Source organism: Eleutherodactylus coqui, chromosome 10, assembly GCF_035609145.1.
Source record: "Eleutherodactylus coqui strain aEleCoq1 chromosome 10, aEleCoq1.hap1, whole genome shotgun sequence".
NCBI lineage: Eukaryota > Metazoa > Chordata > Amphibia > Anura > Eleutherodactylidae > Eleutherodactylus > Eleutherodactylus coqui.
Window position 1 is genome coordinate 94,175,526 of NC_089846.1, and position 24,943 is coordinate 94,200,468.

The window sequence follows — 24,943 nt, forward strand, 5'->3', positions numbered from 1 at the left end:
CCACTATGCTATCCAAGATTTGGACAACTCCTCTGCTGAACACCTAGCCATGTTCCTGTGTTTCCCTTACTGGTCCCACCCTCTGCTTCCCTTTCTTGGCTCCGCCCTGCTTCTAATTAGTGACATCATATAATCCTGGCCTGGGCTCTCCTCCAGTGCCTAAATATTGTGCTCCACAGCCTTGATCAAGCAACACTCCTGCCTGCTCCTCTGTTATCAAACTAAAGACCTACTGATACAGACTTCTAGCTTTCTTCCCCTCAAATCCCCTCAAATCAAGTGTGTTATATATACTGTGTTTCTCCAAAAATAAGACACTGTCTTATATTATTTTTTGCCTCAAAAGAGGCACAGCGTCTTATTTTCGGGGGGTTTTATATACTTACCCAGCCGCCGGCATCTGTGTCCCTCATGCTGGTGTCCGCACTGCTGTAGTCCTCAGCGCAGACAGGATTCTCTTCTCCTGGTAACGGGGCTTTAAATACCCTGTTTCCGGTAAGCGCTGTGATTGGTTCATCGAGCGCCGGCTCTGATTGGCTGGCGCTCGATCCAATCACAGCGTGTACCGGAGGCGGGGTATTCAAAGCCAAGTCACCAAGAGAAGAGAATCCTGTCAGCACTGAGAACTGAACCCTGAAGCAGCACGGGGTGAATATAAGCAATAAGGTACAAAAAGCAATAATCACCTAGCCGCCGGCGTCTGGTCTGTGTCCCGCTGCTGCAGTTCTCAGCGCTGACAGGATTCTCTTCTGGTGACAGAGCTTTGAATACCCCGTCTCCGGTAAGTGCTGTGATTGGATCGAGCACCAGCCACTCAGAGCCGGCACTTGATGAACCAATCACAGCCATTCAGTGATCTCCTTCAGTGATGTCAATGGTGCTCAATCCAATCACAGCGCTCTCTTACCGGAGGCAGGGTAATCAAAGCCCCGTCACCAGAAGAGAATCCTGTCAGCGCTGAGGACTACAGCCTGCCACAGCGCCAGAAACTAGTGCGAGGGACACAGATGCCAACACCTAGGTGAGTACTGCTTTATTTAACCTAGTATAGCTAGGGCTTATTTTTAAGAGAGGGCTTATATTTCAAAGTCCCCCCTCCTCCCCTCCCCCCGAGAATAGGGGTAGAGCATATTATCAGGGTAGGGCTTATTTTTTGGGGGGGAAATGGTAATACTGTAATCCTCCTTTACCTTAAAGACAGGGCTGAATGTATGACCAAATCCTGACTAGAATGACAATACAGTCAAAGGATCCACATAATTATGATAATACTTCCCCTTATGTACAACACTGGAACCACTCTAATTCTGCTCCTATGTATAAGACTAAAACCCCTTATAATACTGCCCCCTATAGGCAACACTAGAACCATTATAATACTGCCCCCTATGTACAAGAATATAACGACTATAATACTTGCTCCTATGCACAAGAATATAACTACTATAATACTGTCAATGCACAAAAATATAACTACTACCACTCTAATATGGCTCCTATGTACAAAACTAAAACCCCTTATAATATTGGCCCCTATATTCAACACTAGAACCACTATAATACTGCCCACGTGTGTACTAATCTAGAACTGCTATAATGCAGCCCTCTATATAGAAGCCTAGAACTACTTTAATACTGCACCCTATGTACAAGACTAGAACTACTATAATACTGCACCATATGTACAAGAACATAACTACTATAATACTACTCCCATGTACAAGACTATAACTAGTATAACACTGCCTACTATGTACATGAACATAACTACTATAATACGACTCCTATGTACAAAAATATAACTACTATAATACTGCTCCCTATGTACAAGAATATAACTACTATAATACCGCCTGCTTTGGACAAGAATATAACTACTATAATATTGCCCCTATGTACAAGAATATAACTGCTGTAATACTGCCCCCTTATGTACAAGAATATAACAACTATAATACTGCTCCTATGTACAAGAATATAACTACTATAATACTGCCTCCTATGTACAAGAATATAACTACTATAATACTGCTCTACGTACAAGAATATAACTACTATAATACTGCTCCTATGTGCAAGAATATAACTTCTATATTACTGCCTCCTATGTACAAGAATATAACTGATATAATACTGCCCCCTATGTACAATACTATAACTACTCTAATACTGCCCCATGTACAAGAATATAACTACTATAATACAGCCTGCTTTGTACAAGAATATAACTACTATAATATTGCCCCTATGTACAAGAATATAACTGCTGTAATACTGCCCCCTCATGTACAAGAATATAACTACCATAATACTGCCCCCTATGTACAAGACTATAACTACTCTAATACTGCCTCCCATGTACAAGAATATAACTACTATAATACTGCCCCTATGTACAAGAATATAACTACTATAATACTGCCCCCTGTGTACAAGAATATAACTACTATAATACTGTCCCCTATGTACAAGAATATAACTACTATAATACTGCCCCCTATGTACAATACTATAACTACTGTAATACTGCCCCCATGTACAAGAATATAACTACTATAATACTGCCCCCATGTACAAGAATATAACTATTATACTGCCTCCTATGTACAAGAATATAACTACTATAATACTGCCCCCTATGTACAAGAATATAACTATTATAATACGGCCTCCTATGTACAAGAATATAACTACTATAATACTGCCCCTATGTACAAGACTATAACTACTATAATACTGTCCCTATGGACAAGAATATAACTACTATAATACTGTCCCCTATGTACAAGAATATAACTCCTATAATACTGCCTCCTATGGACAAGAATATGACTTGTATAATACTGTCTCTTATGTACAAGAATATAACAACTATAATACTGCTCCGATTTACAAGAATATAACTACTATAATACTGCCCCCTATGTACAAGAATATAACTACTATAATACTGCTCCCTATGTACAAGAATATAACTACTATAATACTGCTCCCTATGTACAAGAATATAACTACTATAATACTGCCCCCTATGTACAAGAATATAACTACTATAATACTGCCCTATATGTACAAGAATATAACTAATATAATACTGCCCCCTATGTACAGGAATATAACTACTATAATACTGCCTCCTATGTACAGGAATATAACTACTATAATACTGCTCCCTATGTACAAGAATATAACTACTATAATACTGCTCCCTATGTACAAGAATATAACTACTATAATACTGCCCCCTATGTACAAGAATATAACTACTATAATACTGCCCTATATGTACAAGAATATAACTAATATAATACTGCCCCCTATGTACAGGAATATAACTACTATAATACTGCCCCCTATGTACAGGAATATAACTACTATAATACTGCCCCCTATGTACAAGAATATAACTACTATAATACTGCCTCCTATGTACAAGAATATAACTACTATAATACTGCCCCCTATGTACAGGAATATAACTACTATAATACTGCCCCCTATGTATAAGAATATAACTACTATATTACTGCCTCCTATGTACAAGAATATAACATATGTTCTATCGTTCTGTTCGGTGTAGAACGGTATATAACGGGATAATCATCTCTATATCTTTATGTATTTTTGGCGCCATCTGGTGGTCAGTAACAGATTTTCTGCAGTGTGATATTTTTGCCTGTAAAAACATTCACTTTTCGTAGCATTGACATTTAGCCGCTTTGCCGTTTTCTGTTTTCTCTTGCTGTGTGATTCGCTCCTGAAGAATCTCTCAGTGTTTTGTGAATGGAGACGTCAGAGCCAGAATGAATGAGGCGCTGATGCCACGGCTGACTCACACCTCATTATTCTGCATTTCAGTCATTCAGGTCTCTGTCGCCATCACAACCTGCTTATACGCTGAGAATGTTCTCTATGGAGAGGAATGTGAAAGCTCTTCAGACAAGGGCAGGAATTTCCCAGCATCCTCTGCAGTGGTTGATGGTTAAAGGGGTTCTGACACAAATAATGTTTTTATGCTTTAGCAGCCATTGTTCCCTGGTCTGCCTAATGGACCCAGGGAACCCATGGTTTAATGGCTGCTAAAGCATAAAAAGATAATACTTACCTTGTCTTCTGTTGTTGTTGACATCGGGGGGGTCATCTCCCGGCAGGCGCTGCTCCTCCTCTTCTGTCTGCACGAGCCGCGCCGCTCCGGGATCGCGCGCATGCGCAGTGGAGAGGTGCCCTCTGACAGGAGTCAGGACGGGCTGCATCTCCACTGCGCATGCGCAGCACTCCGGAGTTCAGCCGGACGGACGGGCCGCCCACAGCAAGCACTGCTTGTGACGTGCTTGCTGTGAGCGGCCCGTCCGTTCACCTCGGAAGTGCCTGACGGACGGACCAGAGCAGGAAGCGGTCTTTTTGACCGCTCCTGCTCTGCTTTAAAGGCACAGAAGAAGATGCCGGCTGGAGGGGACATGCCTGGCGATCGGGCCAGGCCAGGCAAGGTGAGTACAATTTTTTTTTTTTCATGTCAGAACCCCTTTAATAAACTGATGGGGATTAGTTATTTGCTCTTAAAGGAGCCACGCACCCTATCAGACGGAAGGGGGTCGTGATGTTATACAAAGAGTGGGATTCCGAAACGGCCGATACCAGGGAACAATTACATTGTATTCCCCTATCCTATAAATTAACCCATTCCCGACGTGCGTTATAATAGTCACAGGAACGCTGCAGCTGCTGCAAGTCGCCGTGCTCTTGGGGTGCAGGGATGACACTGGTTCAACAGTTCTGCTGTAGTTGCCAATAGTGCCAGGAAATGACCGTCAGGGGAGAAATTGCCCCCAAGTGGGCATTGTGGGGTCCGCCCAGAAAAAGGGCTTAAGTGACCCAAATAAAATTTGCAATCTGCAGCCTCGGCGTCTGACGCCCCGCAGTAATGGGCAGCCTTGATCCCTATTGTCTAACCCCTTAGGTGCATGCAGACAGCAGCATGCAAGTGGTTGGAGGAGGGCGCCCCCTCTGTTACACCATTGTACCCCATTGTGCCTCAATCACTAGGTGCTGGTGGTTGCTATGGAGACGCCCAATAATGTCTGCCGGGTCCGCTGCGTACTGATGTCTAATACTGCACTTAAGAACACTTGGACAGAGACAAGGCTGCAGAAGTGCAGCACCTCTTACTGTTGCGTAGGCGGTCAGGAGTAGCAGATAGTGGGAACCCCACAAAGAATAATCCTCGTTTATAGAACATCCCTTTATTTCATTAATGCTCCCTGATGTACAGTTATGTCATGGAGGTTCGGGGTTTGTATGGAGGAGGATCGGGGGTCGATCATGCTCCATACAATGCGGGTGTTGGCTGCTCCTTACAGCAGCCCACAACAGCTCCCATCAGCCGCCCAGCTGATAGGAGCTGATCAGACACCCCCCCAAACCAAAAGGACTCCTGCGATGCAATTGTGGAGTGCTGTTTAGGTGCCATGGCAATAAGAGGCCTTCTGAAAGCCCCTAGGGCTGCCATTGTGAATTGCCTATCAAGCCCTACCTGTGCTGTGGCTTGTTAGATCACTGTATAATGTAATACTATGGTACTGCACTATACTGTAGGAGCGATCAAACCATCATGTTCCTTATGGGGGACTAAAAAGATGTACAATCCGTTTTTAAAAGTTTTATTAATTATTTTAAAAAATAAAAAGTTTTAAAAGTTTTTTAAAAAAAACCTTTTTCCCATATTTATAATATAAACCTATTTGGTATCGCTGCGTCCATGAAGGTCCGATCTATCAGGATGACGCATTATTTACCCTGCATGGTGAACGTTGTCAGAAAAATAAAAATACACAACGTCAGAATTGTACTTTTTGGTCACCTAGTCTCCAAGATAAAAAATGCAATAAAAAGTGATCAAAAAGTCATATATGTACCAATAGAAACGACAGGACCTCCTGCAACACGAGCCCCGCACAGCGATGGCCATGGAAAAATAAAAATGTTATGGCGGCAGAAAATAATTTCATTTATTTCCAAAGATATTTTAGATTTTAATTGTATTGCGTCAAAAATAAAACAACATAAATCTGTCGTCGTGGAGACGCAGAGAATAACGTTACCCTGTGGTTTTAGCCGCAGGGTATATATCGTACAAACAAGACCCCAAAGATGGCGGAACTGTGGGGTTTTTTTTACATTTCACTCCACTTTGAAATTCGTAAAAGTTGTCAGTACATTATGTAGTATCCGTGAAAAACACACCTCGTCCCGCAGAAAACAACAAGCAGCGGCGGCCATGGGGAATTAAAAAAGTTATGATTTTTTTTAAAATGGGGAGAAAAAAAGGAATATGAAGAAAAAGGGGGTCTCTGTCCTTAAAGGGTTAAAGTAGGCGGGGAAATGCAAACCATACAGTCCAGCCCCTTCTGCGGAGTCATAGGCCAAGTCCCCGCCCCTTACAGTAGCGTGACTTCGCTGTCACAAGACTGACACAGTGCGGCCAGAAGCTGGCGTCATCGGCACGCCCCCTGCGTCTGGCCCCGCCCCCGATACCCAGAGCGGAGCGCTACTGGCTGAGAGACTGGTGACGTCAGCCGACAACAGGAAGTGGAGAATTAACCGGAAAAACCCGGAAGAGTTCCCAGCTGGTGAGACAGAACCGGAGCCGCCGGAGAGGAGCAACATGTCCAACATGGAGAGTATCCACCGGGGTGAGAGTGACCGAGAGCGGAGCCGCAACTGCCCCCTCCCCCAACACTATATATGTCCTCCCCGGCCTCCAACCTCATATGTGCCCTACAGTATTTACCCCCTCCTCTATCCTTATATCTGCCTCTTAGTATCTTCCTCCTCTTCTATCCTTCCATCTGCCCCCTTGGTATTTGCCTCCTCCATCCATATATCTACCCCCTACTATCTGCCTACCCCTCTATACTTATCTGCCCCCGGTAGTCGCCTCCCCCATCCTTGTATCTGCCCCTCCATCCCCCTCTCTGACCTGTGCCTGGCACCCTCTTTACTCAGTTCTTCTCTCGGTACCCAGGAATGTCACATGACCTCAGCGCCACTCATGTGGGGGGTAGTGTTCATCTCTTGGGGGGCTGCGACATGTCTGCAGTGGGGCGTCCTCCACCCGAGAGACCCTGATAACACCCCGCCCCACAGATGGGAGAGGAGGGAGCTAAGTGATACCCCCACCACCACTTCTCCCCCCTCCGCCCAGCGTCGGCCACAAGAAATATTCACGTTCTCCGTGCCGCTGCCGTTCGATACGTTTTTACCCAATAACCTGTGTGAAATGGCGCCCAAATATACTTAGCGGCAAGAAGAACTCCAGTGTGATGTAGGCTGTGGGGCTGGGAGGACGGTGGGATGGCTGATAACAGAGAGCAACAGTACATTAAGACAAATGGTCCGTTAGTTTCCCGGTGACGTGATTACAGGGGCTCCTGGGGTTGTGGGCAGCTAAGTACAATTGTAGCAAACCTTCAGCTCTGAGCAGGTTTCAGCCTCTAGCTGTACACTAGTATGCTGCCATTCACAGACAGCAAGCGGAGATCCTGGTCTGTTAGTAGTTCTCAGACCCGCCTCTCTGTATACAATGTATCGCCTTCTCCTTGGGTTGTGGGTGTGGTCTGGCAGAGGTCGGAGGTCACAGTCCTTGGTTTTAGTGCCTGACGGGTCATGTGATGGTAAGTTGGGGGCGGGGCTGAGTACAGAACAGGGTGAACTGGTTATTATACCGTTTAATAGCACTGTGATGTCAGCTGCGCGGGGTTCTCCGGCCCCGCCCTCTTCTACATGTCTTAGACTAATAACCCTTACACTGCTGGGCGGGGTCATTCTATATCTACTACAGCGTTGTGTGCACATGCAGTCAGTATCTGGGGCCCCAGGGGCCACAGGTCAATAGGGTCATGTGACTGCAGTGGACTTATGACCCCAAGGCGGGAAGCTGAGATACAGGGAGGTGTCTGCTGATCACTGCTTCCCCGCAGGACCATGTGATCCATCCCGAAGGGGTTGTGGCTAATATGGTTCACATCCTCCATCCCATTAATTATCCCAGCTGCTCCAGGGGCCCCTGCACAGGTGAGGCTACAAATCAGGGGCCCCTCTGAGCAGAGGCCCTGGACACAGATTCTCTGACTCCCCCTGAGTATTCTGCGGCCTCATGTTTGTATTATTGGCACTGTGATGTCATCGTCTCCAGTATATTGCCTTCCTTAACCCTTCGATCAGAACATCTGTTCAACCTGAAGTTTGCGGCTAAAGAACTGAACCGCAACGCCAAGAAGTGCGAGAAGGAGGAGAAGGTGGAGAAGACAAAGATCAAGAAGGTGAGAACCTGGGGTCTGCCCCCCAGGGGCAGTGCCACTTCCCACAGCGTCCTTCTCATTGTGTACACAGCGCCGCCCTTCTGGTTGTGGCTGGTACTTGCATTAGACGTTGTGTAGAGCGCTTTCTGGAGCACCGCAGCTGCTCCCTTCTACCAGAGGGTACCCCCCCATCAGTATTGAGTCCTGTCTTCCATGAGCCCCTTTGAGGTCGCGGTAATGGCGATATTTCCGTAGAAACATTTAATATTTGCGGCACGTGATGCCTCTGCAGGGGAGGGCAGACCATTGGGGGGCGCCAGCTTCACAGCGCAGTTTTCATCTCCCACTTGTTCTCCAGGCCATACAGAAGGGGAATACAGAGATTGCACGGATACACGCGGAGAACGCCATCCGGCAAAAGAACCAAGGCATCAACTTCCTGCGGATGAGCGCCCGGGTGGATGCGGTGGCAGCGCGAGTTCAGACAGCAGTCACAATGGGCAAGGTTGGTTGCGCTAAAGGTCTGATTTCATAAAGGGTTAATGATGCACGTGAAGCATTTATACTCTAGTCACAGCTGCAGTGACAGTTCTGCTGTTACATCAAGTCTCATTCTCCAGTCACATCCAGAGCTGCAGTCATAAAACAGCTGTTGCTTCACATATTTTACTCTAGTTACAGCCAGAGTTGCAGTCACAATGCCGCCGTTGCATCATGTCTTCTACTCTAATCGCATCTGCATCCACATCTGCAATCACAATTGTGCAGTTATGTCTTGTCTTTTACTCTAGTTGCAGCCAGAGCTGTAATGACAATTCTGCTGTTGGTGTCCACTACTCCGTTCACACCCACAGCTGCAGTCACAATTCTACTAGTAAATCATGTCCGCTCTAGTCACAGCGAGAGCTGCAGTCACAATTCCACGATTGCATCACATCTGCTACTCTAGTCACAGCCAAAGCTGCTGTAAATGCAAAAAAAACCAGGAAATTACTTGAGTACAAAATAGTTTTTCACGATTTTTCCCGGAGATGTTGCGCCGCTGTTTAGCATTCTGTTGCGCCGTTTCATTTGCTTTATGTGTATATTTCAGGTGACGAAGTCGATGGCGGGTGTAGTGAAATCCATGGACGCAACGTTGAAGAGTATGAACCTGGAGAAGGTGAGTGCAGTGGGTGTGGTCTCCATGTCCTGGCGATTCGCTGCCTTCGCCTCTCGCTGACCGTGTTCGCCTCCTCCGCAGATCTCCGCCCTGATGGATAAATTCGAGCACCAGTTTGAGACTCTTGACGTTCAGACGCAGCAGATGGAAGACACGATGAGCAACACGACGACGCTGACCACACCGCAGGTACGTGGCTCGTTCATAGACTGAGGTTGGCGGTATCTGGCAGCTCATGATCTCATCTGCCAATCAGAGGGCAGTGCTGACAGGTAGCACATCCCTGCTTGGATTATGTAGATCGATCTGCTCCTCCGAGTCACATGACATACGTAGAAGGTGTTTGTAAGGGTTGGATAGATTTGCCGTCTGTCTGGTGGAAGCTGCCATCAGCCGCAGCGACCAGAGAGCAGCGGCGCCACATGTGGTCACATAATCATCATGTGAGTGGACAGAAGGAACAGGTCTGTACTGCCCATCTTTGTGTGTCGCCCATCTTCTGGGATCATGTGACCCTTCCTGGCAGCACCGACTGCCCGTTTTTGTCAGTTTGGGCAGCACTTGTACGTTATTACGTGTCCTTAATTGTGACTTTTTCTCCCACAGAATCAGGTGGATGGTCTGTTGCAGGAGATGGCGGACGAGGCCGGGTGAGTGACGAGAAGAACGCGTCCTGTTATAAATTATATATAACGCTCTAGCACTGATATAGCCTCCAGAGACATCATATATGTGACTGATATCAGAGGCTCCTCTTATAACGCTCCAGTACTGATCTAATCTCCAGAGATGACATATATGTGACTGATATCAGCTCCTCTTATAACCCTCCAGCTCTGATATAACCTCCAGAGACGACATATATGTGAATATCAGCTGCTCCTCTTATAGCCCTCCAGCACTGATTTAACCTCCAGAGAGGACATATATGTGACTGATATCAGCGGATCGTCTTATAACTCTCCAGCACTGATATAACCTCCAGAGACATCATATGTAACTGATATCAGCCGCTCCTCTATATATCGCTCCAGCCCTGATATTAACCCTTTGCAATCCAATTTTGGATTCATGGTTTCCTAGGGGGGCTTTCTTTTTCTGCCATTACACAATGGCGTCATCTGCTGGCTAGAGCCAGTACTGCAGTATAGGACATGCTGGAGAGGCCCCCCACAACAGAGCGGCCAGTAATATACACTAAGAACACTCTGCCGGACGTCTACTGACATCGGAGCTGTATAGCCTTTAATCAGAATGTCTTCAGACATCAGACAGTGGATTGGAAAGGGTTAACGCTGGAGTCATCCTTTTCAGTATTATTTCTGTTATGCCCGTTATCCACCGCTGTGCCCCTCCCTATACCCTCACTGCCTCTTCCTGCTCCGTGTTCACATCTTGTTTCTCTTCCAGCCTTGATTTGAACATGGAGCTTCCTCAGGGACAGACGGGGTCTGTAGGAGCCAGCGTCGCCTCTACAGAGCAGGTAAGGGTTCTCTACGGTTGTGTGTACTTATGAGGTCACTGGCACACCCCTAGGGGTCGCAATTGTGACCTGGCTCCATAGTTAGGGGGCCCACGGGCCCCCAGCCATATTCTGTTTCACTACTGCAAGCCGGCTGAGGGTGGCGCTCAGGGAGAGGTGGGACGGTTACCTGGGTGGTTGCAATTTAACGCTGCAGACTCCCCGGCACGCGGTCCTTCTGTCACTGAGAGACTACTATTGTGATTTGTGACAGCTGCAGTCTGTCCGTGCACTGCCGGCTGCGTGAATGGTCTGTCCGGCCGTGTCTGATTATGCGGGGGGTGGGAAAGGGGGACCATGCAGTGTAATCAAGCATGTTCTATATCTGTACAACTGGTATAAGTTATACAGCTCCTGTATACAGTGATGGACCATGCTGGTTTTACAGCTGTATTGAAAATCAGGGAAACCTCCACAAAGGACGACGTGTATTATACTCCAGAGCTGCACTCCTTATTCTGCAGCTTCAGACCTGAAATCTTGTATCATTCACTGCTTGCCTGCAGAGGGCTTAATTCAGTGATTTGTATTCTGTGAAGTGCCGCTCTGGAGTATAATACAGGGTGTAACTCAGGATCAATACAGGATAAGTAATGTATGTACCCAGTGACTCTACCAGCAGAATAGTGAGTGCAGCTCTGGAGTATAATACAGTATAAGTAATGTATGTACACAGGGACTCCACCAGCAGAATAGTGAGTGCAGCTCTGGAATATAATACAGGATGTAACTCGGGATCAGTACAGGATAAGTAATGTATGTACACAGGGACTCCACCAGCAGAATAGTGAGCGCAGCTCTGGAGTATAATACATGGCATAGCTCAGGATCCGTAGTGTATTTTTTTTTTTTTTGCTGTTTATGTAAGTTGTACATATATCGCAGGATGATATAATGATTTGCGTCTTCTGTATCTCTTGCAGGATGAGCTATCGCAGAGACTCGCCCGTCTTCGTGATCAGGTTTAAGAGCACTTTGACCTCCGTGTGTTTGCTGCGTCCTCTTGTATATATGTCGTACATACCTGGATACGTTTTTCTGCATAAATAACCTCCATACAAGACGTTTCTTGGCTGGTTGCCTTCCAGTGGAGCCCTCTGCCTCATTCATGGGACTGTGCTGATCAGAGACAGCAGGGGGCAGTGTTCATCTCAGCTAGACACCTCCCGTCATACACTAATTAGACTTTAAGTTCAACTCCTTATAAACTGTATCGGTGCAGGCATCTTCCTCTCGTTGTTTTCTCTCTACCTAATGAGCCGATCATCCGCTGACCCTCGCGGCGCTTGGTTCTCTCCGTGTGGTGTGATGTGCGGCTGATCTGCTGCCTCGGCTGGAGGGAAGGGTCGCGGGCAAATTGTGTCTGTTCTAATATTGGCTGATCTGCTTCTCTCTGTCCGGCTCCTGTTTGGCGCAGTGTCCTCACGTAGGGTAACTCCGCCTCCATCTTTCTGCTCCATGCTCTTAAAGGGGTTGTCCCTTTTGTCATCCTATCCTTAAACTGGCACCCAACAATCTAATATTGATGCTGAGGATGGGAAGAAGCAGCGAGCCTCTCTACATAGGGCTCACTATTTATTTGCATTTGTGTCGATGATTTTGCGTCCGGAGCGCCTCCTCTTGTTCTCTGCCGTGTGGCTTTTAATAAACTGGTTTCTTTATGTGCGCGTGGCAATATCTTTGTAATCGCCAGATTTCGCTAGTCGTGGTCTAAACCTCCCCCTTCCCCATAACGTCATGGGAATATGATATGTTTATAATGGAGCTATAATCCAGAGCCCGGGAAGCTGCAGCAGTGGCCGATGTTTTGTAACAGTTACCGGGGAGGGGCGTCACATTGTTAAAACTTACTAGTGGTGCCCATGGGGGGGTTTTTTTGGTGCCACCATCAGAGGAAAAAATATGCTATATATTGCACTGATAGGCAGCATGCCAGTAGTCTGCATGTGTAAAGAGCAGGAAGATAGTGGCATCTCCACACCAGAACAGTTCCCTAAATAAGTACAGCACCAGAGCCAAGCTCAGTCCATCACTGCAATACCAGAACCAAGCTCATAACACAAATGCAACACCAAAGTCAAGCTCAGTCCATTGATACAACACCAGAACCAAGCTCATAACATAAATACAGCAGCAGAGCCAAACACAGTCAATCAGTACAATACCAGAACCAAGCTCATAACATAAATACAGCACCAGAGCCAAGCTCAGTCTATCAATACAATACCATAACAGAGCTTGTAACATAAATACAGCGTCAGAGCTATGCAATTGTGTTGCAGCGGCAGTTATGGATGACAACAGCACCTCATAGCATCAAAGAGGAGGATTCGTGTAACTCCAAAAGACCCTACCGTGTCATCTACCCAGGCAGATCCAAGGAGGCTGATCTGCTGCAGCCTACATCAGCTTGGTGACCCCTACCTGCTGGTGGTCGGGGCTCTGTGTGACCATACCAGTCATATTTGGCTACGGCTGGTTATGCTTTCTAGCACTTATTGTCTGTCTGCTGCATCAAACCTCAAAGGGGTATTTTTCCACCCACAAAATAACCCCTAAGATGAGTGAACTCCATAGAAACCACAAAATAACTGGTATGGCTTTGTGTCCTGGGCGCTGCGGTCCCCTGCGGCCTCTGTCCGGCTCTAGGGGACTGTTCTGGTGCCAGTCACAGCGATATTAACCCCTTCCCGCTCCAGGACGTACCGGTACGTCCTGGCAGCCTGGTACTTCCCGCAACAGGACGTACCGGTACGTCCTGGGGATAGCGCGGGATCACATAAGATGCAGCAGGAGCCGGCTGTCAGTCACAGCCGGCGTCCCGCTGTTAACCCCTTCCCTGCCGCGATCTAAGTAGATCGCGGCAGGGAAAGAGTTCACAGAGGGATTGCGCTCCCTCTGTGTCTCCGGCTGGAACTCGCGATGTCATCGCGAGAGCCCGGCCTGTCGCCATGGCAACAGGACGCCAGACACTGGCGTCCTGTATTGCCTGTGCCTATAATCGCTGTATAAGCGATAAGGCATGGCAGAGCAGTAGCTCTGCCATGCCTTATAACAGCGATCATAGGCACAGTGTTGTAAGTCCCTCAGAGGGACTCAAATAGTATAAAGAAAAGAAAAGTGTAAAAAAAAAAAGAAAAATGTTAAAAAAAAGTTAAAAAAAACCCTTTTTTTATGCTTTTTCTAATATTAGCATAAAAAAAGGGAAAAAAATTAACCCCCCCCCCCCCATATTTGGTATTGACGCGTCCGTAACGACGTGTACAAAAAGTTGAACACACTTTTTATTTTGTACGATAAAAAGCAACGCTAAAAAACAGGCAAAATGCTAATTTTTAGCATTTTGCCTCCCAAAAAATGCAATAAAAGTGATCAAAAAAGCCGTACATTCCCCAAAATGGTACCAATAAAACTACAGCTTGTCTCGCAAAAAATAAGCCCTCATAGAGCTCCGTACATAGAAAAAGAAAAAAGTTACAGGACTTTGAATGCAGCTATAGAGAAAAAAAAGATTTCCAAAAAAAGGGGGTTTTATTGCAAAAAAGTGTAAAAACCTAAAAAAAAATATATAACAATTTTGGTATCGTTGTTACCGTACCGACCTGCAGAAAAAAATTAGTGTGTCATTTATGCTGCATGATTAACGCTGTAAAAAAAAGAAAAAGAAATCTATGGCAGAATTGATGCGTTTTCTCTCCCTGTTATCAAAAAAAATAAAAAAATTTTACGATATTGTCTATGTACCCAAAAGTGGCACCGATAAAAACTACAGCTCGCCACGCAAAAAACAAGCCCTTATAAGGCCGCGTCCACGGAAAAATAAAAAAGTTATGGCTTTTGAAAAATGGAGATGGAAAAATACCAAAAAATCGCTTGGTCCTCAACGCCAAAATAGGCCATGTCATTAAGGGGTTAATGTTAGACGTTACACTGCAGGGAATGAGATGCACAACATTGTGTCCATGCTGCTATAGATGCAGGTGTATGGGGAATTAGTGCGCACACCGCCCTACTGTTGGAATGGAACCATAACCCATCCTCAACGTGAACTTCCTGTACAGTTTTGTCATTCTTTAGCGTAGGTTTCCATAGAATCATCCGACTGCAAAGTGCTGGTTCACACACAGTGTTCTTATGTTACGGTATACAAGGGTGATCTGGTCTTATGTTACTGATCCTCGTGTATCCAGCAGCATCATCATCATCATCGTTGGACATCATCTCACGGCTATTTCTTCACTCCTCTGCTGCCATCTAGTGGCCTTGACTAGGAACTCTGCAGCTATGATTTCTACAATCTCACCTGAACCATGCCTGGTGGGCTTAAGGGGTCATTATTACTGAGAAGGTGGCATGTGCAGGCAGTATTACTAAGGGGAGGCATTATTACTGAGCAGGTGTGTGGAAGCATGATTACTGAGAAGGTGGCATAGCGAGGCATTATTACTGAGGGGTGGGGGGGGTGGAGGCAGTATTACTGCGATAGGGAATTATTACTTAGCGGGTGGCACGTGGAAGTATTACTGAGGGGAGGGGTTGGCATAAGGGGTGTTTTTACTGAGCAGGTGGCATGTAGAGGCAGTATTACTGAGATGAGTCATTATTACTGTCTGGGTGGCATAGGGAGGCAGTATTATAGAGCGGGTAACGGAAGCATTATTACTGAGGGGCACGAGAGGGCACTATGACTGGGTGGTGGTGGTGGGGATATGGAGGCAGTATTACTGAGGCGGGGCAATATTACTGAGCAGGTGTCGTGTAAGGATTATTACTGAGCGGGTGGCATGTGGAGGCAGTATTAAGGGGTGCGGTATTACTGAGGAGTGGGCATAAGAGAGCATTATTACTAAGCAGGTGGCATGAGGAAGCATTATTACTGAGCGGGTAGCAAGTTTAGGCAGTATTACTGAGAGAGGTTATTATTATTGAGGGGTGGGCATAAGGGGTCATTATTACTGAGTGGGTGGCATGTGGAGGCAGTATTACTGGGTGTGCATAAGGGGTCATTATTACTGAGCAGGTGTCGTGTTGAAGCATTATTACTGAGCAGGTGGCATGTGTAGGCATTATTACTAGGAAGGCAAAATGGGGCATTATTACTGAGTGGATGGTGTGTGGAAGCATTTCTGTGTGGGTGGCATGTGGAGGCAGTATTACTGAAGTAGGGTATTATTACTGAGTGGAGGGCGTAAGGAGGCATTATTACTAAGGGGGCAAAATGGAGCATTATTTCTGGTGGGAGGTATGTGGAGGCAGTATTACTGAGGTAGGGCATTTAGTACTAAGCAGGTGTCATGTGGAAGGATTATTACTGAGGTGGGGCAATATTACTGAGGGATGGGCATAAGGTGGCATTATTACTGAGGCAGTGGCATGTGGAAGCATTATTACTGAGAAGTGGGCATAAGGGGGCATTATGACTGAGTGGGGGGCATATGTAGGCAGTATTACTGAGCAGGTGTCATGTGTAAGGATTATTACTGAGCAGGTGGCATGTGGAGGCAATATTATTGAGGGGTGCGGTATTACTGAGGAGTAAGCATAAGAGAAAATTATTACTAAGCAGGGAGCATGAGGAAGTATTACTGAACGGGTAGCATGGGTAGGCATTATTAATAGGGGGGGAAATTGGGGCATTATTTCTGAGTGGGGGGTATGTGGAGGCAGTATTACTGAGGTAGGGCATTAGTACTAAGCAGGTGTCATGTGGAAGGATTATTACTGAGGTGGGGCAATATTACTGAGGGATGGGCATAAGGTGGCATTTTACTGAGGCAGTGGCATGTGGAGGCATTATTACTGAGGGGGGCATTATGACTGAGTGGGGGGCATATGGAGGCAGTATTACTGAGCAGGTGTCATGTGTAAGGATTATTACTGAGCAGGTGGCATGTGGAGGCAGTATTATTGAGGGGTGTGGTACTACTGAGGAGTGAGCATAAGAGAACATTATTACTAAGCAGGTGACATGAGGAAGTATTACTGAGCAGGTAGTATGGGTAGGCATTATTACTAGGGGGGGCAAATTGGGGCATTATTTCTGAGTGGGGGGTATGTGGAGGCAGTATTACTGAGGTAGGGCATTAATACTAAGCAGGTGTCATGTGGAAGGATTATTACTGAGGTGGGGCAATATTACTGAGGGGTGGGTATAAGGTGGCATTACTGAGAGGTGGGCATAAGGGGGCATTATGACTGAGTGGGGGGCATTATTACTGAGCAGGTTTCATGTGTAAGGATTATAAGTGAGCAGGTGGCATGTGGAGGCAGTATTATTGAGGGGTGCGGTATTACTGAGGAGTGAGCATAAGAGAACATTATTACTAAGCAGGTGGCATGAGGAAGTATTACTGAGCAGGTAGCATGTGGAGGCGGTATTACTGAGGTGGGGCATTGTTCTGAGTGGGTTGCATTTGGAGGCAGTATTACTAGGTGTACATAAGGGGTCATTATTACTGAGCTGTGGCATGTGCAGGCAGTATTACTAAGGTGAGGCATTACTACTGGGCAGGTGGCATGTGGAAGCAGTATTATTGAGATAGGGTACTATAACTGAATGGAAGGCATAAGAGGACATTATGACTGAGCAGGTGGAAGCATTATTACTGAGCTGGTAGCATGAGGAAGTATTACTGAGCAGGTAGCATGTGGAGGCAGTATTACTGAGGTGGGGCATTGTTCTGAGTGGGTTGCATTTGGAGGCAGTATTACTAGGTGTACATAATGGAGGCATTATTACCGAGCAGGTGTTATATGGAAGGATTATTACTGAAATGGGGCAATATTACTGAACGGATGGCATGTGGGAGTATTATTACTGAGGGGGTGGCATGTGGAGGCATTATTACTGAGCGGGTGGCATGTGGAGGCATTATTACTGAGCAGGTGTTATATGGAAGGATTATTACTGAAATGGGGCAATATTACTGAACGGATGGCATGTGGGAGTATTATTACTGAGGGGGTGGCATGTGGAGGCATTATTACTGAGCGGGTGGCATGTGGAGGCATTATTACTGAGCAGGTGTTATATGGAAGGATTATTACTGAAATGGGGCAATATTACTGAATGGATGGCATGTGGGAGTATTATTACTGAGCGGGTGGCATGTGGAGGCATTATTACTGAGTGGGGGGCATGTGAAGGCCTTATTGTTAGGAGGGCAAAAAGGGGCATTATTACTGAGCTGATAGCATGTGGAGGCAGTATTATTGAGGTAAGGTATTATTACTGAGTGGAGGGCATAAGGGGTCATTATTACTTAGCAGGTGGCATGTGGGAGCATTATTACTAAGGGAGTGGGACATAAGGTGGCATTATTACTGAGCAAGGTGGCATGTAGAAGCCCTAGTACTGAGTGGGTGGGCATAATTGGGCATTATTGAGTGTGTGGCATGTGGAGGCATTATTACTGAGGAGGGCATGCTGGAACATTATTAGTGTGAGAGGGACACTAAGGGAGTGGCTTATCATAAAAGGGGCATGTCTAATAGAAAAGGATTGCAGCTGCTCGCCAACTTTTGTGGCATGCTTATCCCTCTTTCCATTGTTCAGAAGTTGGAAGTTCCGCCGGTTTCCCCCTCATGAGGCGGAGCAACAACCGCTGGAGGGGCTGTAATGGCAAACTGTACTCTGCTGTGTCAGGACTTGGTGGTGACCACAGAGACCCCTACAGTACACGTTTGTTCACACAGTAATGGCACATGTGTCATGTATACGAGCTGGGCAGGAGGGGGCATCATTGTGCCATTCGGGAGTCTAGAAAAGCTGTGTGGTAATCCTGGTGAATGGTGGCCGGGTTCTCCGTGAGCGGTATTACTATAATGGCGCGAGACTGTTGAGGGCAACAGCGCAGATCCCTCTCCTGTCACCACAACCTGATGATTTTCCACCCCCAAATCCTCAGGTGACCCCTTGTTTTCCTCTGGCAGATTGATGCCTCCCCCCTCGGGTCCATCATACGGCGTGCAGACTTATTGCTCTAATCAGTGTAATTGAACAAATTAAGCTCTGGGTTTGTGGCTTTGATCCAAGAGTCCGATGTAAGAATGTAAATAAGGTATAAGACCCCGTCCGCCCGGCCCGCCACTCTGATCTCTCGCCAGGTGAATGACTCCTCTCTGTGCGCTGGAAAATCTCTGCTTTTAATTTCCATAATTTGGATGTGACGAGTTCTGTGAGTCCTGCGAGTCATAAATAACCGCGTCCGTTCGTTATCAGGTGACGAGGGGCTCCTTGTCGGTATTTCTGCATCTTCATTTTCCTTCATGCCCTTGTATGTATGAATCTGTCACCCAGCACCTTCATACTAGGCTGGGTAACGCCGCAGCAAAGATCGCGCTTCCGACTATCACACCGCAGCGCTGCGGTCTCGCTATCTAATAGAACTCAATGCAGATATATTGCAACTCACATATAGATGGGGGCCCTGCAATAGCAGAGTGGTGTAGGTTGAGCCCCTGGGATTTCGGAGTAGTGTGGGCCTGTAGATGAAGATCCAGAGTCAGAAAGGGTATTGTTTCTCCTTAAGGAGAGCACCTAGAAAATGTGAGGACACTTATAAGACCATGCATGCTCCTATGGGAAAAATGCAAATGCAAAGATGGAACAGTACCTCTACAGCGCCACCTATTGGTAGGCAGCATTCCTTCAAGTGGAGTGGCATGTGGAATGTTGGTGTGGTCCCTGGGATGAGGGAGTGATGTGTGGCATGTTGGTGGGGCCCCTGGGATGAAGTGATGTGTGACACGTTGGTGGGGGCCCTGGGATGGAGGAGTGACGGGTAACATGTAGGTGGGGGACCCTGGGATGAAGGAGTGATGTGTGGCATGTTATTGGGGCCCCTGGGATGGAGGAGTGATTTGTCATGTAGATGGGGCCCCTGGGATGGAGGAGTGATGTGTGTCATGTAGATGGGGCCCCTGGGATGATGCAGTAGTGAGAGGCCCCTGCCATGGTGGAACAAGGTACAACATGTAGATAGGGCCTCTGGGAAAGCGGAGTGCTGTGCGGCATTTTCTGGGATGACATTTCAGCATCTGGTGAAGTCATTTTCTCTGGGTCCTGGTGAATGGCCCCCTTGCGGCGCTGTAATTGATTTTTGCAGACAACATGGGGGGCTGTAAATTCACATTTTTGCCTGAAAATCAATTAGCATGAGTGCATAAATGACAGCAGCAAATGTGCAGCACAAGTCGCCTCCCCTACCCCGCCTTCATGATCCCGCACCCCCCAGGACATGAAAGCTTTGCGGGGGTTTGAAACTGAGATCATCGGACTGTAAATCACAGGTCCGCTATTGGGGTGACCAGGAGGATGATAAAAGCACCAAGATAAGGTTTGGTGGTTCAGCTTCTGTCTGATCCTCCCTTGTAAGCACACCCCTCCCCGACCCCCAACCCCCAACCCCCCCCTCATTATCGTTAATTAGGAGATGTCACATTTCCCAAGAGTCTTTGATCCTCTTGATCATTTTACCCCAAAACATGAAGAATCTTCTCCACCTGCTATGATGTAACTAGAGTAATACGAGGAGACGCTTTATACGCCGCCGCTCGGTCTGCACCTGTCTGTACAGAGGACGGACGATTTTTCCTCCCGCAACATTGTAACAAACACGTCAGACCCGCTGCTGTCTTCATTATCCTTTGCCACTTTTTGAGCCCTCTTCTTCCACGGGTGCTTGTGGAGACCAATGACCAAGATTGGCTTAGACTGGAGGATCTCATGGCAGCCTAAGGCCGCATGTCCACTAGGAAATTCGGGTCCGCGCGGATTCTCCATGCAGAATCCCGCAGCAGGTCCCTCCTTTTCTTTGGACATGAGGCCTAAAAATTTAATTTACTTACCTGTCCGGACTCTGCGGGTTCCCGTCCGTTGCGGCCGGATCTTCTTTCCCTCTACCCGGCGGATGTGCTCGGCATTCCGGCAGCGTGTCGCGCGCATGCGCCGTGCACAATTTTTTTTTTTTACTCCTGCTGTCCCGCGGCGGAGAGCGGAAATTCAGCTGCGTTTGTACCGCGGATCCGGACAGCTTCCATAGGCTTCTATGGAAGCCTGCAGGAGACCCCCAGAAAATGGAGCATGCTGCGGGTGATTTCCCACACGTGCGATCCGCGCAGCAGGGAAAAATGACATCCGCAGGTATTTACTTACCTGCGGGTGTCCAATGCATCCCTATGGGCGCAGATCACGCGAGCGGAACACCCGCGCGGATTTTGTAAATGGATTTAGGTAGTGGACATGAGGCCTAAGAGAAGGGGATGGTTGGAGTGATTTGCACCAAAGTTATTTAAATATGCCGCCACTTCATAAAGTCGACGCATTTTGATCCTTGTGAGAGTCATCGATTCTACAGCGCTGATATAACACTGGCTTCATTACTGGATTTTGCATTTCTCACATCTTGAATGTTTTACCTGGTAAATACCGTTCTACTCAGCTTATCCTCTGACTACATCCAGAGCTGCACTCACTATTCTGCTGGTGGAGTCACTGTGTACATACATTACTTATCCAGTACTGATCCTGAGTTACAGCCTGTATTATACTCCAGAGCTGCACTCACTATTCTGCTGGTGGAGTCACTGTGTACATACATTACTTATCCTGTACTGATCCTGAGTTACATCCAGTATTATACTCCAGAGCTGCACTCACTATTCTGCTGGTGGAGTCACTGTTTACATACATTACTTATCCTGTACTGATCCGGAGTTACATCCTGTATTATACTCCAGAGCTGCACTCACTATTCTGCTGGTGGAGTCACTGTGTACATACATTACTTATCCTGTACTGGTCCTGAGTTACATCCTGTATTATACTCCAGAGCTGCACTCACTACTTTGATGCTTAATATTTGGAATTTACACTACAAATAGTCGCCGTGGAGCCGCATAATATCAGATGATCTCTCTATGCTATGTAATGCTGATAAGTAGTGGCTGCAAAGAGCTAAACCAGGTACCAGCCATGCAACACATCTATTCTGTGAGCAGCAGGTGGCGCCCTCAGTATAGATTAGTCGGTGACTACTATTTACCACTAGTTGACCATGGTATATACAGCTGATAAGGTAGTCATAGTCCATAGGGACACTGATGACATTACTTTCATTAGTCTGGTGACATCACCACTTACATTTGGTTATTGTCGTAAATTAACCCTTTATCACTCTCTGGTGTCTTACGTCATCTTCGCTAACCTAAAACTGTGCGGTGGAAACCCAATTGGACAATTGTCATTTTTAGCCTTTCATTGGCTGTCATCACGGTCTGCGACAAATGCCTACATACACAGCGTCGGCGGCATGTCCTGCGGCTGCACGGTCGTCTTGACTTTAGGATAATGGAAAACGATAAAATAAAATCTGTTAATGGACCAGATTGACCTTGGATGCCAAAGACCGCCATGTTATGTAGCTTACAGGAATGGCGCAGTGATGTAAAGCCATATGATTAGGGACACAACCAGTGTGGTACTTGCACTATTTCCGTACACCTGAGCTGTAATAATAAGGTGGTAATCATAACGATGTATCGCCACGTCTGGGGTCATTATTGGGTTAACAGATGGCACGGCGTCACTCATCCGTGATTATTACATTTGGCGCAGGATTATTATAGGATATCGCCTTACTCTACATATTAATGTCTCATGTCCAGGGTGGGGGAGGAGCAGGCACCACTTCACCCCCCCAGCAGGTTCCATAGACTCTTCCGTATGATCTGCAGCCAAAACCACTAGAAAGAGGCGCGCTGCGGCCGGTGTTTAGCGTTGCGCTGTAATTGGCCACATGATGTTATAATTGACTGGCGCTGGGAGCGGATTTTTCTCTACTTTTGGCGTTTCCGGAATCTTTTTGACACCGTCTGATCCCAATTTCCCTGAGTGACACGCTGGACAAACGCTAAAACAACTGTTATGGTTTAGTGCGCAGATTTCCATGGGATTGAGACGTCGGCTCTCAGCAGACCCCCTCCCCTCCCCCGTACTGTGGGGGGTCTCCAGCTACAAACTGCGGAATAAATAGAGTTATTTGACTGTGTGGGGGTATTTAGAAGAGGGGGGGGGGCATAGAGGAGAGGGGTATTTATAGGGGAGGGGGTATTCATAGAAGAGAGGGGCATTCACAGAGGAAGGGTTTGGTTTTTTTTTAGAGAAAGGGGTATTTATAGAGGAGTGTTATTCATAGTAGAGGGGGTATTTATCGAAGAGGGGGTATTTACAGAGAAAGGCACATTTATAGAGGGGGGAGGGGCTTTTTTTGAAGATGGGGTATTTATAGAAGAGGGGGTATTTATAGAGGGGTGTTATTCATAGTAGAGTGGGTATTTATAGAACAGGGGGGCATTCACAGAGGAAGGCACATTTATAGAGAAGGGGGTATTCATAGAAGAGAGGGGCATTCACAGAGGAAGGGGTATTTTTTTTTAGAGAAAGGGGTATTTATAGAGGAGTGTTATTCATAGTAGAGAGGGTATTTATCGAAGAGGGGTATTTACAGAGAAAGGCACAATTATAGAGGGGGGAGGGGCTTTTTTTGAAGATGGGGTATTTATAGAAGAGAGGGTATTTATAGAGGGGTGTTATTCATAGTAGAGTGGGTATTTATAGAACAGGGGGGCATTCACAGAGGAAGGCACATTTATAGAGAAGGGGGTATTCATAGAAAGGAGGGGCATTCACAGAGGAAGGGGTATTTTTTTTTTTAGAGAAAGGGGTATTTATAGAGGAGTGTTATTCATAGTAGAGGGGGTATTTACAGAGAAAGGCACATTTATAGAGGGGGGGGGCTTTTTTTGAGGATGGGGTATTTATAGAAGAGAGGGTATTTATAGAGGGGTGTTATTCATAGTAGAGTGGGTATTTATAGAAGAGGGGGGCATTCACAGAGGAAGGCACATTTATAGAGAAGGGGGTATTCATGGAAGAGAGGGGGCATTCGCAGAGGAAGGGGTATTTTTTAGAGAAAGGGGTATTTATAGAGGGGTGTTATTCATAGTAGAGGCAGTATTTATAGAAGAGGGGGGCATTCACAGAGAAAGGCACATTTATAGAGGAGGGGATATTCATAGAGGATGGGGGTATTTATAGAGGATGGTGTATTTATAGAAGAGGGGGCATTCACAGAGAAAGGCACATTTATAGAGAAGGGGGTATTTATAGTTGAGGGAATATTTTGAAGCCAACCCCAATAATGACCTCAATAGTGTAACAGCAAGGGGTTCCGAGATCACAACTGGCCCAGTATTATAAATGTTCCACAAGCACAAATACTCTGGGTTCACATACTTCTGGACATGCAATGTAGCTTGCAGTGCTCAGCAGACTCCATATTTTGATTGACAACCGGGAAATCCTGGTTTTCAGGACCCTCCAGATCATCAGAGCTGCTGACAGTGGAATCTGTAATAGTATCATCTCCCCCTCCCAGTATATTATCACCCCCTAGTATGTTATTCCCCCTCCCAATATATCAATACCCAATATATCTTTCACCCTCCCAGTATATTACTCGCAGTATATCATACTCCCCTCCCAAAATATTATTTCCCCTTCCAATATATCAACCCTCAGTATATCATCTCCCACTATATTATCTACCCCTCCAGTATATCATCCCCCAGTATATTATCTACCCAATCCAGTATATCATCTTCCCCCAAACATATCAATACCCCCTCTCAGTCCTAGCATATCACCCCTCCCAGTATTTAAATTCCCCTCAATATAGCATCCCTCCACCCAGTATATAATCTCCCCCCAATATATCATCCCCCCCTCCCAGTATAATATTGTTCCCTCCCGATATATCATTTGCCTCCCAATATATGATATACTCTCCCAGTATACCACGCCCCACCCCCGGTATATAATCACCCCCCAAAGTATATGAACGCTCCCTCCTAGTATATAATTTGCCTTCCTATATGTAATATACACTTCCAGTATATGAT

General features: G+C 46.4%; 1 protein-coding gene across 1 annotated transcript; it reads left to right on the forward strand.

Moving 5' to 3' along the window:
- The first annotated feature begins 6,543 nt into the window (after nt 1-6,543).
- Nucleotides 6,544-12,642, forward strand: CHMP1B (charged multivesicular body protein 1B). The gene is made up of 8 exons (XM_066581476.1): nt 6,544-6,677; nt 8,221-8,318; nt 8,656-8,802; nt 9,391-9,459; nt 9,541-9,648; nt 10,066-10,109; nt 10,870-10,942; nt 11,905-12,642. Exons 1-8 carry the CDS (start codon nt 6,662-6,664, stop codon nt 11,947-11,949), a joined length of 600 nt encoding a protein of 199 aa, XP_066437573.1. The 5' UTR covers nt 6,544-6,661; the 3' UTR covers nt 11,950-12,642.
- Nucleotides 12,643-24,943: the final 12,301 nt, after the last annotated feature.